The sequence below is a fragment of the Dipteris shenzhenensis genome, chromosome 25 (genome assembly GCF_047967505.1).
Source record: "Dipteris shenzhenensis isolate YYH24624 ecotype China chromosome 25, Dip_SZ_1.0, whole genome shotgun sequence".
Lineage (NCBI taxonomy): Eukaryota > Viridiplantae > Streptophyta > Polypodiopsida > Gleicheniales > Dipteridaceae > Dipteris > Dipteris shenzhenensis.
This window is the reverse complement of record NC_141620.1, coordinates 47,000,832-47,016,131: the sequence shown is the minus strand read 5'-3', so window position 1 is coordinate 47,016,131 and position 15,300 is coordinate 47,000,832. Positions and strand designations below refer to the sequence as shown.

General features: G+C 47.4%; 1 protein-coding gene across 1 annotated transcript in view; it reads left to right on the top strand.

Annotated features, from left to right (window-relative positions):
* The window catches only part of LOC147885969 (kinesin-like protein KIN-4A), a 220,312-nt gene that overhangs the window by 192,916 nt on the left and 12,096 nt on the right, over positions 1–15,300 (top strand). The window contains exon 29 of the mRNA XM_087396260.1: positions 14,764–15,203. Within this exon, the coding sequence (XP_087252386.1) occupies positions 14,764–14,851 (88 nt within the window). The 3' untranslated portion in view covers positions 14,852–15,203. The remainder of the gene's footprint in view (positions 1–14,763; positions 15,204–15,300) is intronic.

The following is a 15,300-nucleotide window of genomic DNA, read 5'->3' as shown; positions in this document are numbered from 1 at the left end:
TCTCTCATCTTGGCCACTGCATGTAAGGAGAAGCTCCAAGTGGTCTGCCAAGCTCATCCAAAATCCTATCATTCCACATGATAGGCTGCCTTTCAATCTCTTCACGGGTGGATGGGGGAATCCTGCGAAGAGTACTCCTGAAGCTGGCCCATGCTTTCAGGATAGCAACCATAAAAGGGGAAGAGGGAGACCTGAGGTGGGCTGCGGTGAAAACCCATCTAGTACTGTGTGTCCAATCCTCTCCTGAAGTGGGCGTGCGAGACTGTATGCATCTGATAAAAAAATCCTTCCAAGGCTCTTGTCCTGGCATAAGCGCTCAGAAAACGAACTTGCAGAGTAAAGCTCTGCACTGTAGATCTGGGTCGATGATATTCAAACCCCCTTCTCTTGTAGGAAGAATCAAGGTCTCCCAAGCCACCCTGGCTGTAACATCAGTTGTGCCATCTAGACCACTCCATAAAAAGTTTCGTACAGGCCTCTTAAGCTGAGTGATACAATCCCTAGAGTGGCACCAACAAGAGCATACAAACCATGTTGTGGCTAGAAGAACCTGGTTAACCACCACCACCCTGGAGGCCAAGCCAAGTTTGGCTGAGCTCCAGAAAAGGAGCTTTCTTCTGATGCTTTCCAACACCGGAGCAAACTGTTGTGAGGGAGAGATGCCCACCCCAACCTGGCAGCCCAACTATCTGACGGAGAAGCCCCTCTGTACCCAAGTGAAGCCAATATCATTACCCCAATCCGGGGTGTCATCCTCGCAAATCCAAAAACCACTGGATTTATGCCAATTAATGTGTGCACCTGCAGCCGTGCAAAACAAATCTAAGGCTGTCCGGAAGGAAGTGAGTGTCCTGGGGGAGGCATCCAAAAAAGCAGCTATGTCATCTGCAAACTCACTATCCATGAGCTCTTCTTCCCGGCAGATAGGAAGCCTCAGGCCATAAATATCAGCTTGAGATCTAATGTAGATACTCATAGCTTCCGCCACAAACAGAAAAAGAAACGGGGCAAGAGGACATCCCTGGCGGACAGATCTGAAAATCTGAAACCTATCCCCTCTTACCCCCCCAATGAGCAACTGGCTATGGGCTGATCTGTAGAGAGAGGATACTCCTCTAATCCATGCATCTGAAAAACCAAAGCGAGATAGAGTACCCTCTAAGAAATCCCAGTCTACTCTATCGTAAGCTTTCTCAAAGTCCAAGAGTAGAATGGCCAATCTCTGGTGGCTCTGCATGGCCCATTCTGAGGCCTCCCAAAATGAGAAAATATTATCAAAAATACTTCTGCCATGCACAAATCGTGTCTGCGTGTCATGAATCAAATCTGGAAGAAAAACCTGTAGCCGCAGACTGATGGCTTTCGCTAGAATCTTGTAAAAAGTGCCCAAAAGAGTGATGGGTCTCCATTGAGACACAAGATTCCTATTACCCCCCTTTGGGATGAGATGAATGAGACCATCTGTGAGTAATTCCGGCATCTCACCAGAGTCCCACATGCCCTGCAGGGCTGATGTAATGTGATCACCAATCTGCTCCCAAAAAGTAATAAAAAAGGAGGGGGTGAGTTCATCTGAACCTGGGCACTTGCCCTTGTGAAGGGCAAGTAATGCAGTCTTGAATTCTGCATTGGTGAAAGGTGCATCCAGAGAAACATACCTTCACCAATACAGGGATACACTGCCAAATAACCTCTCTAGCATCATGAATGGCCTGTGTGCCTGGATCTGCAGTAAGAAGGGATGCAAAAAAATCTGAAGCTACACGCATGACAGCATCAGGATTTGACTGTAACACCCCGTCTGAGTCAACAAGCTGCGAAACACTATCTCTACTATGTCTGGGCCCATGAGTAGAGAAAAAGTGTTTGTTGACCTTGCCACCCATATGAATCCAAAAGGATTCCCGTGCATGAAAGGCATACTTTGCTCTCTGATCCAACAATGTCTGCAAATGAGCCCTTGCTGCAGCAAGGCGCTCCTGAATCCAAGCATCTGTGGGCCTCTTCTGCTCTTCCCTCTAAAGGGACGCTAACTGCTGGCGTATATCAATCTCACATCTGAGAATCTCACGTCTCCTAGAATCAACGACTGAATGATAATAGTCGCTAATTCCAGATAAGGCTGCAACTACTTGAGATGGATGGACAGCTCCACCCTGTATGTGAGAAACCCAAATCTATAAAATATCCTCCGTGAGGCTCTCCTTTGCATAAAAAGCATCCGGAATCTTGACACTGACAGAGCGTCCTCTCCGATGAGGCTCAAGAATCTGCAACACCATTGGAAAATGATGTGAGGTGGAAACCCAGTAGAAATGCATACAGATCCTCCTTTGTCAAGTGCCCAATCGTCAACATAAAATCTGTCAATCCGTGCATGAATGGGCATGTGTATTCTCCTGTTCGACCAAGAGTACAGGAGTGACTGTGGCATAATATAAAAGGCATCATCCAACCAAGTGTCTCTGCCACTGAACTGAAAGAGAAAGACATCCCAGGCTGCCCTCTCCAAAGAATGAATTCCACCCTGTCTGCCTCCCTTTTTGTTTGAAGGCAACTCAACCATGTTGAAGTCGCTACCAATGATCCAAGAATCTGCAATGGGGGCCCAAGAGAGTAACTCCTTCCAAAAGGAGATCCGCTCCCCTCTGTTGTTGGGAGCATAAAGATTGAGAAGACCAATCTTACGCCCTCCAATCAAAATAATGATCCATTGAGCTCTAGAAGGGGAGATAATACCATGACCAGCAACCAAGGGGAGAATAGAAAGAGAGACCGAAATGCAAGTACCTCCCCTTGTGCCCATAGTAGGCGACCAGAAGGTATGTCCTGAAAGGAGTTTGCCAGACTTGGAGCAATCACTGGCATCCAACTTGTGTTTCTGGATAAAAAGGATATCAATAGCACCTCCAGTGACGCCTGGATGAAGGTGGTTCCGGATCAGGTGCCTACGGCGATGGTGTGGAACTCCACCTAGGCCCTGTATGTTCCAGCTGACTATCCTCATCGACAGGAGGATGCTGGATGGAAAGGCTTACCCGACCTAGTAGAGGAGACCAGCTTCGAAACACTCCTACTGAGGGCAGGAAACTCAACAGGTGAAAGGATCCCCACACCTGCTGAAAGGGAGGCCCTGTCAGAAGGAATCCCAATGATCGGGACCCCTAAGGTGGAGGGCACAAACTCCTCATCATCCATGAAAGTCGCCGAATCTGCCAGTGCCGAAAAAGAATTCCTGATAAGCAAGTTTGGCCGAGGAGTGCGAAGAGGACCTGCACTCGTGGAAGATGGAGGAGAAGGACCTGCCAGGCCTCCATCAGCAGAACTGGAGCTGGGGGTTGAGGAGGCCTGTGGCTGGGGTGAAGAGGAATCAGGAGCCCTCATCTGCGCCTGCACTTTCTTGGTTGTCCTGACTGTGGCAGGAACAGTCTGTGGGAAAGAAGTACCTGTAGTCCCCTCGTGGTCAGAAACCAAGGGGTCAGAGACCAAAGTGACTGGGGCTGGTGGATCTAAAGGCCCCTCCTGATGTGGAACTGTAGTGTCTGGGGCTGCAGCAACATCCACCTCTGGAGTCTAGAAGGCGGCTGTCTGAACATGATCAAAAGTCTCCTCCTGAGGTAAGGGAGCCGCTCTGATAGCTCTCCACCATGGTACTGGGTGTGCTGCGGGCATTGGGCGCCCTGCTGCCCCTAGTGGTCTTGGGCTGCGCGAAGCTGGGCACCCTGTTGCTCTTGGTGGTCCTGGAGTGCATCGGCCGGTGGAGGTCGACGGAGATTGGCTGAATGGGGATCCATTTGTCAATCGATGTGAAAAGGCCAATTCCAACACTGAAAAAGCTCCATCCGTGAAACTACTGCCCAGAACGCCCTGAACGCGGGCGCAGGAAGAAGGAGAAAGAGAGGGTAGGAGAGAGGGGAAGGGAATGGAAAGAGAGGGGCAGGAAGGAGAAAGAGAGGGGAGACGGAGGTAGGCTGAGGGGGAGACGTGGGGAGGTGAGATAGGGAGGAAGGGGGCGGGGAGGGAGAGGGAAGAGGTTTTTTTTTTTTTTTAAACTCTCTTTTTTCTTTTTCTTTTTTTTTTTTCGGGGGGGGGGGGGGGGGTGTCACCTTGGGGGGAGAGCAGCGGGGGGGGGGAGAGTGTGGGGGAGGGAGGGGGGCGGGGGAGGAGAAGGGGGCGGGGGGGCTGGCAGGGGAGAGGGAGGGTGGAGGAGAAGGGGGCAGCGGGGAGGGGGAGAGCAGCGGGGGGGGAGAGGGAGGGTGAGGAGAAGGGGGCGGGGGGGCTGGCGGGGGAGAGGGAGGGCGGGGGAGAGGGAGCAGCGGGGAGGGGGGCAGCGGGGGAGGGGAGAGGAGAAAGGGGCAGCGGGGAGGGGGGCAGCGAGGGGGGGGCTGGCGAGTGAGAGGGATGACGGGGGAGGGGACGGGGGAGGAGAAGGGGGGCGGGGGGACTGATGGGTGGGGGAGAGGTTGGGTGGGAAGGGAGAGGTAGGGGGTAGCGGGGGGGGGAGAGGGAGGGCAGAGAGGAGGAAGGGGAGAGGGAGGGTGAGGGAGGAGGGAGAGGGGGCTGGCGAGAGGGGAGGGAGAGGAGGAGCAGCGAGGGGGGGAGAGGGGGGGACAGCGAGGGAGAGGGAGAGGGATAGGGGGCTGGCTGAGAGAGGGAGAGGGAGAGGGAGAGGGGGCTGGCTGAGAAAGGGAGAGGGGAGGGCAGTAGCTCACGGGGAGGAGCAGCAGCTCATGCACTATTGCAAATTGTAAATTATCTTTTGGTTTCAGAGTTCTCTGAATTTGTGGTTCATGAGAGGTTGATGCGTGCACTATGCTCAAGTTGTTTTTGAGATTGACATATCTTTGATGCTGTTTCTTCTTGCTCTACCCATCCTACCACATTTTCTGCTGCCTCCACGGAGGATCAAACTCTAGACCTTCAGGAATAGGAAGAGGAACGTGAAGGCATTTGTGGTGCCTCAATCTTTAGGGTAGAACAGGAAGTGGTTGGTGTAGGGGCCTCCCTATCAAGGTTAGGAGTACACTGCAGAGAGAACATGTGACGGTTAAGGTGCAGGTGAAGGTCCAGTGAGAGGAGCTTATCCAAGGTGATATGAATCATATCAGTGTTCAATTGTGGAGACTGGGGTCACACTCATCCCAATTGTGATAGCCCACTTCGAAGAGGTGGGGATATGTTCTCATTGAAGAAATCTAACCAATCGAGCCTATGATTTCGGTATAGAGGTCAAAGATAAACCTAATTTTAGTGGGATGAAGTGGGAATGTTGGCTTTAGAGAAGGTGGAGGAAGAAAAGGGTTATGTGGGGCAATTGGAGACTGAGAAGAAGAGAAGTGTGGAGGAAATGTTGAGTTTTACAGAGCCAAATGAAGACAAACTTGTATATCTGATTCCAACGACGAGAGTTCCAATGACGGTGATGTTAAGATAGATGATGATTCATATACATGTGATATAGGTGTCTCTTTGTGTGAAGAGAAGGGTTTTGATCTTGAAGTGGAGTTGTCCTTGACCAACAAGACCATTCCAGGAGATCTCTTCCAAAATCTTGATGAAGAGGGGGCAATCTCCTGGAAAAAAGTGTGACCACAACAGGACATGCAACAAGGTGAGGACGGTTCATGGTTTGATTTCATGCAACTGGTAGAAGAAGTTGAGGAAGAGCATATGTAAGGTGTTCAAGAGCACAAAGGATGGCATCGGAAAAAATAAAAAAAATGTAGCTGATGAATAGGAGAACCTTGATGTTGTTGGACTTAAGGAAGAGGAGGGTACAAATGTCTCTTCAATGCATGCACATATTGTTGAATATGACTCTTTCTAGTTCAATTAGCTACAGAATAGGAGAATTCTTTGTGGCAAAAAGAGGACTCTAATCCTTCTACTAATGCAATGCCTTGCTCATTTATACATGATAGTGTGGGTGAGCACGTTGATTTTGAAGTTATTTATGTGGATGCAGACGCTGTCATACCTTGCTCATTTATATATGATAGTGTTGGTGAGCACATTATTTTGAAGTTATTTATGTGAATGCAGACGTTGTCATACCTTGCTCATTTATATATGATAGTGTGGGTGAGCACGTTGCTTTTGAAGTTATTTATGTGGATGCAGACGTTGTCATACCCAAGGTAGAGAAGGCTCATTTGTGGTACTCTTTTGCAAAGGGAGTATTGCATGGCAAGGTGTGGGCCCTTTATGAAGGCAAGAGCTAGAGTTAAAGTATGTTAAGAAATGCAAGCAAACGTTTAACCCTGGAGGGTCCACTTTCTCTTTTAATATCAAGCTATGGTCAATTTCACTTTTCCCTTACTACTCAAGGCAGACAATAGGAAGACAAGGACCAGGTGCTGCTGGACATGAATGTCCTAGCAATCGGAGCGAGGGCAAAATATGATGGGCCTATTTTCGGAACCCAAGAAATCACTGTCTATATTGTACATGTTGTATATATCACATGTACGAGCACTGGTAGGTAGGTTGGAATAGCACTACTAAGCACAAATCTAGGCTAGCATGGATTAGCTCTAGGCATAGGAGCTAGGAAGAAATAGAGAAACTATAAGAGTTTTTTGTTTTGCTTTTGTAAATAATCATGATTTTTCTAATATGATTTTGTAGGGAGATCTGGATTACAGGAAGTGATGATAAGGTGCTCACGGCCACTCACAGATAACTGGGAAGAGAGATGAGTGCACTTTACGAGAGTCTTTATGACAAAGGTAGTGATTGCATGGCAGCAGCTAGAAGTTTTTCATGAGCATCCAACAGTAAAGGATTGGTTAGCTACATGTGGTCATATGGTTTATAGGAGATATCTTTAGCCAAAGCTAAAAAATCAGAGGTTGCATGGGCACATGTCAGCTAAAAATAGATTTGAGGTGGTTTTTATATGACGAGCTGCTTTTGGAGGAAGTTGTAGCACTATAAAGTTGAGGAGGCCATTTTTGCATGGGCAAGCTAATTTGGAAGGTCCCAGGGCTGTTTCTGGAAGGGATGCTGGCACAAGAGAGCCGTGGGCACTGCTTATACATGCAGTTTTCATAGATAGGTGAGCAGTGTGCAGAGACCATATCTTGAGATACACATTGAATATTGATGTGGTTTTTGAATGAAAGTTGTAGAGCAACTTAGGGGCTACAATTTTCAGAGGGTCTGTGGGTGCCAGTTTTCTAGTTTGAGTGGAAGGGAGCATCCTATCTGATCCTATGGGGGTTTCCCTACAAGTTTTGCAGTTTCTCTTCAGTGTTATTGTGTGATTTTCTGAGTAGATTGTCTTCTTGTTTCAGAGAACTGGGAATTTGTGGTTCATGAGAGATTGATGCGTACACTATGCTCAAGTTGTATATGAAATGTGACATATCTTTGGTGCTTTTTCTTGTTGCTCTACCGGTCCTATCATCATCAAGATCAGTGTTGTATTCGAAGACTCTTCGGGCATTTTGCCAAGGATTGGCTAAAGAAGAAAAAGAGGCCCAAGTAGAATAGTCAGAGAGAGTAAATTTGTTCTCCTGCTCTCTCCGATAATGAGGATCCTTCTCATTCCCATCATATGCCTTCTCATAGCTTCTTTCTCCTTTAGCTCAGTAGGTTCTTCCACCTTGGTTTGGCTGGTGCTCATCTACCTAGACCTTCATACAATGCAACCAAAGTGCAGGCCTCATTTACTCCTTTGTGTGTTCCCATGCAGGAGGGGATTTTAGGATACGAGCTCCACTTCAGCTATGTAGAGCAACAATTTTACTCTTTTGGCTGATTGTGGACACTTTATAGAGTTTATGCCTTCCGTTTTTGTTGATACTCTAGCTAAATTGGAGAGAGCAAGGTATTATTCTCTCTCTAGTGGACTTTCTGACCTTTACGCCTGGGGAGGTTGGGGGAGGGCAGATGCTTCCATTACAAAAATATGAGCAATTTCCTGCTTCCTCCTCTTGCTAATGAGGATTGTTAGAGGGAGCATCGAAGGTTTTTCTGGTGTTCCTCATTGCTACCAAAGGCAAATCACATGCAATCAGGTACATCCACTTGTCTCAGGGGGCTCCCATTGTTATTGTTTTTATCTTAGAGCACAAACTGAATAATAGACATTGCAGAAACTCAGGTAAGATGCTTTTAGGTCATACTTTTTTATCTGTAGTCCTTGGCACTAGGGGGGGACTTGCCTTTCAGTTTTAACCACCATTCTCCCTCCCTGAAGGAAATCCACTGCTGCAAACCTTGAGGGAGAGACTCAAGGGAAACTAATAGAAGAAAGGGAAACTATAAAGATGCTAGCAGAGGAAGAGGAATCGGAGGAGGGTGGAGGGGCAAGGAAGGAAGGTGGAAGGGTTGAGGGGAGAAAGCTGAGAGGGGAGGGAAGGATAAGTCTGGAGAGGGAGAGGTGGACGTGACTGTGCCCTGTACGGGAATCTCTACAGATTGTATGGGTGATACACAGATTGTATGGTGGAAGTTGGGGCTGGGAAGTAGGGCAAAGAGGCTAGGGAGGAGGGCGATAGAAAGAGGAGTGGGAAGGGGGAGAAATGAAGTAGGGGGGGTAGGGTAGCAATTTAGGTAGTTGGGGGAGGACTAGTGTTTTTGCTTCCGAAGATGATTCGACCCCCTATGATGCTGACAATCTCTGTCCATTGTTGTATTCCATATAGTCTATGTTAATATCTATAGCTTTTGTAGTCTTATGATTAGGTGAGTTCAAGGAATATACCCAGGAAGTTAACTCTAGCAGATCTCAGTGGTGGATTAAAAAGTGAAGGAGTGTCAAATGCCTTCTTGGAATTCACAAAGTAACAGTGTACTCTTTGATGTCTTGCCTTGCCATCCTTAACGATTTCTATAAGAGTGAAGATGTGATCCAACATAGGGTCATTGTGGCAGAAACTTGTTTTCCCTTAGGCTCTCTATCCTAATGCCTTTGCAAAGCCATTGATTTGAGCAACATTAGCCAATAACATGACCAATCATGATTGAGCGGTAGTTGTTTGGATCCACTTGGTTTTTAAACAAGATAAGGGCAAAAGGTGAGCTGCTGAGCTCCCCATCCTGCCTCTCCCTGCTGCCCTCCGTCCTTCTCCCCTCCCTCCCAGCCCTTCCCTTCCCCTCCCTCCTCCTTTCCCTGCCAGCCCCTCCTCCCGGGCTGCTGCCCCCTCCTCCCGCTGCTGTCCCCCCTCACTCCTCTCCCGCTACCCTCATTCCCTCTCTCCCTCCCTACCCCTGCTACCTCCTCTCCCTACACCTGCTACCTCTCCCTCCCTACCCCACTCCCTCTCTCCCTACCCCGCTAGCTCCCCCCCCCCTCCCCTTTCCACTGCCTCTCCCTCCCTACCCCGCTCCCTCTCTCCCTACCCCGCTAGCTCCCCCTCCCTTCCCCGCTACCTCTCCCTCCCTACCCCGCTCCTTTGCCCTTCCACCTTGATTGACGAATGGGTTGCTATTCAGCCAATCCTCGACCGCTTCCACCGGCTGCAAAAACAGTTACCTTTTCCAAAGACGAGCTTCAGCAGCTCAAGACAGACTAAGAGCAAGAGTATGCCACCTCACTCTTTGCTCGCTTCCACGGTTCCCACCCCTCCAGGCTACAAGCTAGGGATTGGATGCTTTTGGCTTTACCTGGAGACCTCGCAGGGCACCCCTCACTGATGTTCGTTTGCTCGGACGAGGGTTCTTCCAGGTGGTATTTGATTCTCCAGAGGCAGCAGGTTCAGTTGTAAGGGCTAGTCCTTTGGCATTGAGCTCTAGGAGGTTCTTTTTGACACCCTTCTCTTTGGGTTTCGATCAAGTAGAGGAAGATAGCAGGGTTACCTCACTTTTCATCAAGTTTCCCAGCCTTCCTCAGGTCTACCATCGATTGTTACCGTCCATAGGATCTACTTTTGGGTTGGTCATAGAGATCCCCCCCCTCCCTGGCATGCCCTCTTCAACGGCAGAGGCTGTCAGATCGGATGGGGTGCCACGAGTCAGGGTCATCGTCTCTCACCCTGATATTACAGATGATCACATTATGCTTCAGCGACCAGATGGTTCCTTTTTTTGACAGAGAGTTGAGGTTGCTGGGAGATAGGATCAGTGCAGGATTCGCAAGATCCTTGGGCACTTTGCCATGGATTGCCCAAGGAAGAAGAAAAGGCCCAAACGGTTTATTTCTCCTTCTCGTCCTACTTCTACACGCACTACCAGAGCTCCCCCTTCTTGCTCAGGACCTTCGGGACCAGCCCCTAGACCTGAACCCTCTTCTTCAGCGCGCACAGTACGATCAGTACCCCGTTGGATGGCTGTGAGACTTGCTGACACTCCGCCACCTCTACAAGGCACCTTGGACCATTCTCAGTTACAGGCAGGTGATATAACTACAGGCGCCTGATGAGCCCCCTCCTTGTATTAGTCACACTTCACCTCTTGATAGAGGTAAGGGGGTTTTCTCTCCTTCTCCCTCGGGTGCAGGGATTCTTCGCACTCCTATGCCAGCTCCCGCCTACAGGGACTCTTTTGCAGTACTTGCAGATTTGGCAAAGTTTGAGACAGAGAAGGAGTTTGTACCCTCTACCCTGGGGGAGCCAGTTATTGGGATTCTGTTGGACACGGTTTCCACCTCTGCTGGAGTGGGTTTTCTTTCATCAGTTGATTTCCCTTCACCTGACAGGAGGACTCTTTCACAGGAGAGGATTTTCTCCACCACCAGGTCGGGTATGACCTTTCACCCGGCCTCCTCCTCCCGTCAATGAGGATTGTTAGTTGGAACGTTTAGGGCCTTGGTGGTATACCTCATCGCCGCCGTAGGCAGCTGATTCGTAACCAACTCCATCCAGGTATTTTAGGTGGTCCCATTGATATCCTTATGCTTCAAGAGCATAAGCTGGATGGTAGAGATTTTGCCAAGTCAGGTAAGCTTTTTTATGGCCATACTTTTTGGTCACCTACCTTGGGCACCAGGGGAGGTATTTGCATTTCTATCTCTTCTTCGATGCTCCGCTTGATCATTGGGCACGGAGTCATAGTCCCCTCTAGAGCACAGTGGGTTATTTTGTTGATTGGCGGGCGTAAGTTTGAACTCCTTAACCTTTATGCACCCAACTTGAGAGGGGATCGTGTCCTCCTTTGGAAGGAGTTGCTCTCTTGGTCACAAATTTTACGAACACTTTCTAAACTCTCAGCTTGTCGTTGATTCAATAGCTAATCCAAAATCATAGGCGCTGGCATCCCGAATATCCACCCAGCCTATCTCATGGATCACATATACAAAAGATACGTAATTCAATTTCTTTTCATGCATATCCACAAGCCCTCAGTTCCCTAGATGGTTCCTTCTGCCACATGTCATCATTCTAGACCTTTAGCTTGGTACACCATTTACCCCTCTCTTGGGGCACAATTAAAACATTTTCCCCTTGGCATTATTACACATTTAGGTGCACCTAGGCCTGAGCACTCAGAACCACCTAGTCGATGCCAATACACCCTCACCTAGGACCTTGGCAGTTACTTCCCTTGACCATTTTATTTATGCACATAAAATATTACAAAAGTCAGTCATCTAAGAGAAAATGCCCACTGATCTTTCCGAGGTCATGCTATCTCGGCTAGAGCATAACATTCCTTCCCTCTTCAAGCATCAGCGTCCTTGATGATGAAATTTGGGAACACTCTCCATAACTGGTATACGGATTCCCAGGTAGCTTCCGATAGAGGTAAACCATGCCATGCAACCAACACCGTGGGTATCTTCCGATTGAGCAGTCATGAACTCTATGTTGGTGAAGCGTGCATTAAGTGAGGCTCTCATACCTCTATCCACCAATATAAGGGTAGTTGTCTAGGGTCGGATGGGCTTACACGTTCTTTTTTTTTTTTTTTTGGGATCAGATTGGGGATTACATCACCTCAGGAATTTTTTGTGGAGTGGATTAGATGGCACTTCAGATGTGATAGCCAAGGTGGCTTGGGAGACTCTTATTCTACCCACTGAGGAAGGGGGCCTGAATATTATTGATCTAGAATTGCAGTGTAGAGCCTTGCTCTACAAGATGGTGGTCAGAGGTTTGATGCCTGGTCAGGAGCCTTGGAAGGATTTTTTCTTACGCAGTATACAGACATGCACACCTTCTCAAGGAGGAGATTGGATGAACAGCCCTAGATGGATCTTTACGTCAGCCCGTTTCAGATCTCCTACTTCCACTCTCATGGCTGCCATTTTGAAGGCTTGGGACAGCTTCAGAAGTACTCTTCGGAGAGTTCCACCCTCCTCTCGTGAAGAAATTGATAGGCAGCCCATCATGTGGAATGATTGCATACTAGATGAGCATGGCAGATCACTGGGCATGTCACATTATATGCAGTGGTCTGGATGGGAGTTGGGACCTGCATCCACGGTCGGTGCTTGGAAAGCTTTTAGGATGCTTCCAGAGGATCAGAGAGCTCGTTCAGTTAGTCACCTTAGAGGAAGTGCAGCCAGGATGCAGCAGATAGATGCAGCCATACTAGTGGAGTGGATGGATACATACCATTTGCCTATGTCTGAGTCCACCTGGTTGGGGGCTTTTTCAAGGACAGGTATCCCTCTGCAGGTTATAGCCTTGCAGGATGCAAATGAGGATACCCTTGTCTTTCAGGTTCATGCAGGAGGCAGACTCCATAGATCTTCAGAGGACATTCTTTTAGAGTCTCCTTTTCAGCTTGTCAAGATTGCAGGATACATGGAGATGGGTAGAGACTCACAGTGGTATCTTGATCCAGACCCTGTTCTCCTGGCTATTGGATCTTGGAGGCTTTTGCTGTATGGAGGTTCCTCTATTAGATCCTTGTAGTGGGATCCGGGGGAATGGGAGTGGATAGTTGCAAGGCATCGAGAGAAGAGCATCCCCTTCTTCCGTTACACAGTCAGAAATGCCAGGAGATTCTAGCTCAGTTGTAGGGGCTAGAGGCCCTCTAGAGCTCCTCATTGGGATACTTATCAGATTTCTACAGAGATGCAAAAAAACGTTCAAAGGAGGTTTTGGAAATCCCTCAGGAATAGGAAAATCGCGTTATTCATCTAGCTTACTATTCATGGAGGGATCCAAGTTCATGTCCTCAATGCCACTCAGCTGTTGAGTCGGTGCAGCACTACCTTTGAGAGTGCACTCAGGCGAGGACAGTTTTAAAGGGTGTTGCTAGGATACTTTGCACTTTTCATAGAGCACCCTTCTTCATGACTTGGGGATCAGTTGCTTGGTTGTCACTCACTGGTCCACAGGCTTTCTTTGAGGGACATGACACGGACACAACTTTCTTTGTTCGACGACATCTTGTGGAGTCATGCTCCCTCCGGGATGTTCCGTTTACTCCATTCAGAACTCCCCACGCTTCTGTAGACACATCTTGGGAGATTCTGCCTAGTATCATAGCATGGCATATTTGGAGAGCCAGATGTACAGAGGCTTTGGAGAACTCCTAGGTTCACCCTTCTCAGACTATGGCCAGTATCTGGGTAGATACTATACACACTTTGATGGCCATTTGGGCGAACATTCAGGGAACCTCTAGGACTGCTACTGCTAGGAGGATTGCTTTTCTTAGAGTCTGGAAGGATTGTCCTTTCCTCTCTGACTCTCCTTCAAGGATGAGGTGGCATTTTCAGCCACCACCCGGGATTTTTTGTTTGCTCATTTTGAGCTGTTTTTTCTCATGCTTGACATGATGTACTCCCGCACTTCAGCTTGCTCTGCGGTTTTTATTCATACTTAATGAAGTACTTTTCTTGAAAAAAAAAAAAAAAACAAGATAAGGGAATGTAATCTGGTAATATGGGAGCCGAAGTCTCCCAACCATATGCAAGAATGTTCATGGTAATACGTATGAGCAATGTATTTTGAAATACAAAGATTGGCTTGTGGTCTTTTGATTGTCTGGTAGTAGTCTTTTTAATTTTTTCATGAAAAAGACTTCTATTAAGTAGGGTAAAATCCCAGACCTAGCTCACGGAAATACATCATGCATGGCATGAACAAAAGACATCCGAGATGGGTCAACAGAAAATCTCAATACAAACTAGAAAGAGACCATAGGAGAGGCTGAAAATGCCACCTCAGTCTTGCTATAGACTATAAGAAGGGAGAACCCCTCTATTCCCTAAGGAGAATATCCCTCCTAGCAGAGGATCCTGCATGGTCACCCAGCTGGCCATCAAAGTATGTAAGGTATCAATCCATATACTGGCCATGGTATCAGAGGGATGGACCTGAGATCCATCCAATGCCTCTATGCATCTGGTAGTTGTTTGGATCTATGGTGTCCTAGTACCTCACACATGTATGGGTTATCATGGGAAACTAGAGCAAATCACTTCCATAAACAGCCACAATGTGCAACAGAGTACATAGGACGACATTATAAAACTTTCTAATATGTGTGACCAGGATATTTTGAAATACAAAAATTGGCTTTTACGCTTTGCATCAAGAGGCTATTTGACAAAAAAATTTCTTGATGCTTCTGAACAACTTAAGAATCAATACAAGATAAGGTATTGGAACCCGAAGAGGAATGTTCCATTGACCTTAACAATCGCCCAAATGTGTTCTTGCATGCACTCAAGATGCACATGAAATTGTATGCCCATTCCTTTTACAAAAGATAATGATTAAATAATTAGGTTTTACAAAACACCACTAAATTTGAACAAGTGAGATGCGTCCCTTTGATTTTTCACTTACATTTCATGCTAATGGGAATCTGTGTCGCCAGATATGTTTAATGGATTCAAAAGCTGCAGCTATAATGTGGCAGACAAATTTGGATGGGGACCCTATTGACCCATGATTCTCTAAAACATGATTCAATATACATGGGTTGCACTCGACAATCTCTATTGTGAATCAAATATATCAAGTCACTGACATCATCTCTTGAAGGCACGTGACTATATTTGTGATGACTCTCAAGGAGGAAAGGCATCCTTTCACTCTTGGCAAGGTGCAATGAGGCTGCTATTATCCAAGGGTTTCTGCCAAATACAGCACTCCTTGGACAGAAATCATTCAAAGAAGACAGGTTATGAGGTGAGAAATCGTTCAAAGAAGGCACATGACTATATCTGTGACAATTCTCAAGGAGGAAAGGCATCATTTCAGTCTTGGCAAGGTGCAAATCATGCTGGTATTATCCAAGGGTTCTCTCAAATGCAGCACATCTTGGAAAGAAATCATTCAAAGAAGACAGGTTATGAGGTGAGAAGAACTTTCTCTTTTTCTGTATTCTCAAGATGGCTATTGATTGAAAATGCTGTTTTCTGGATTGTGATTATTGTAATTTCAAGCTATTGTT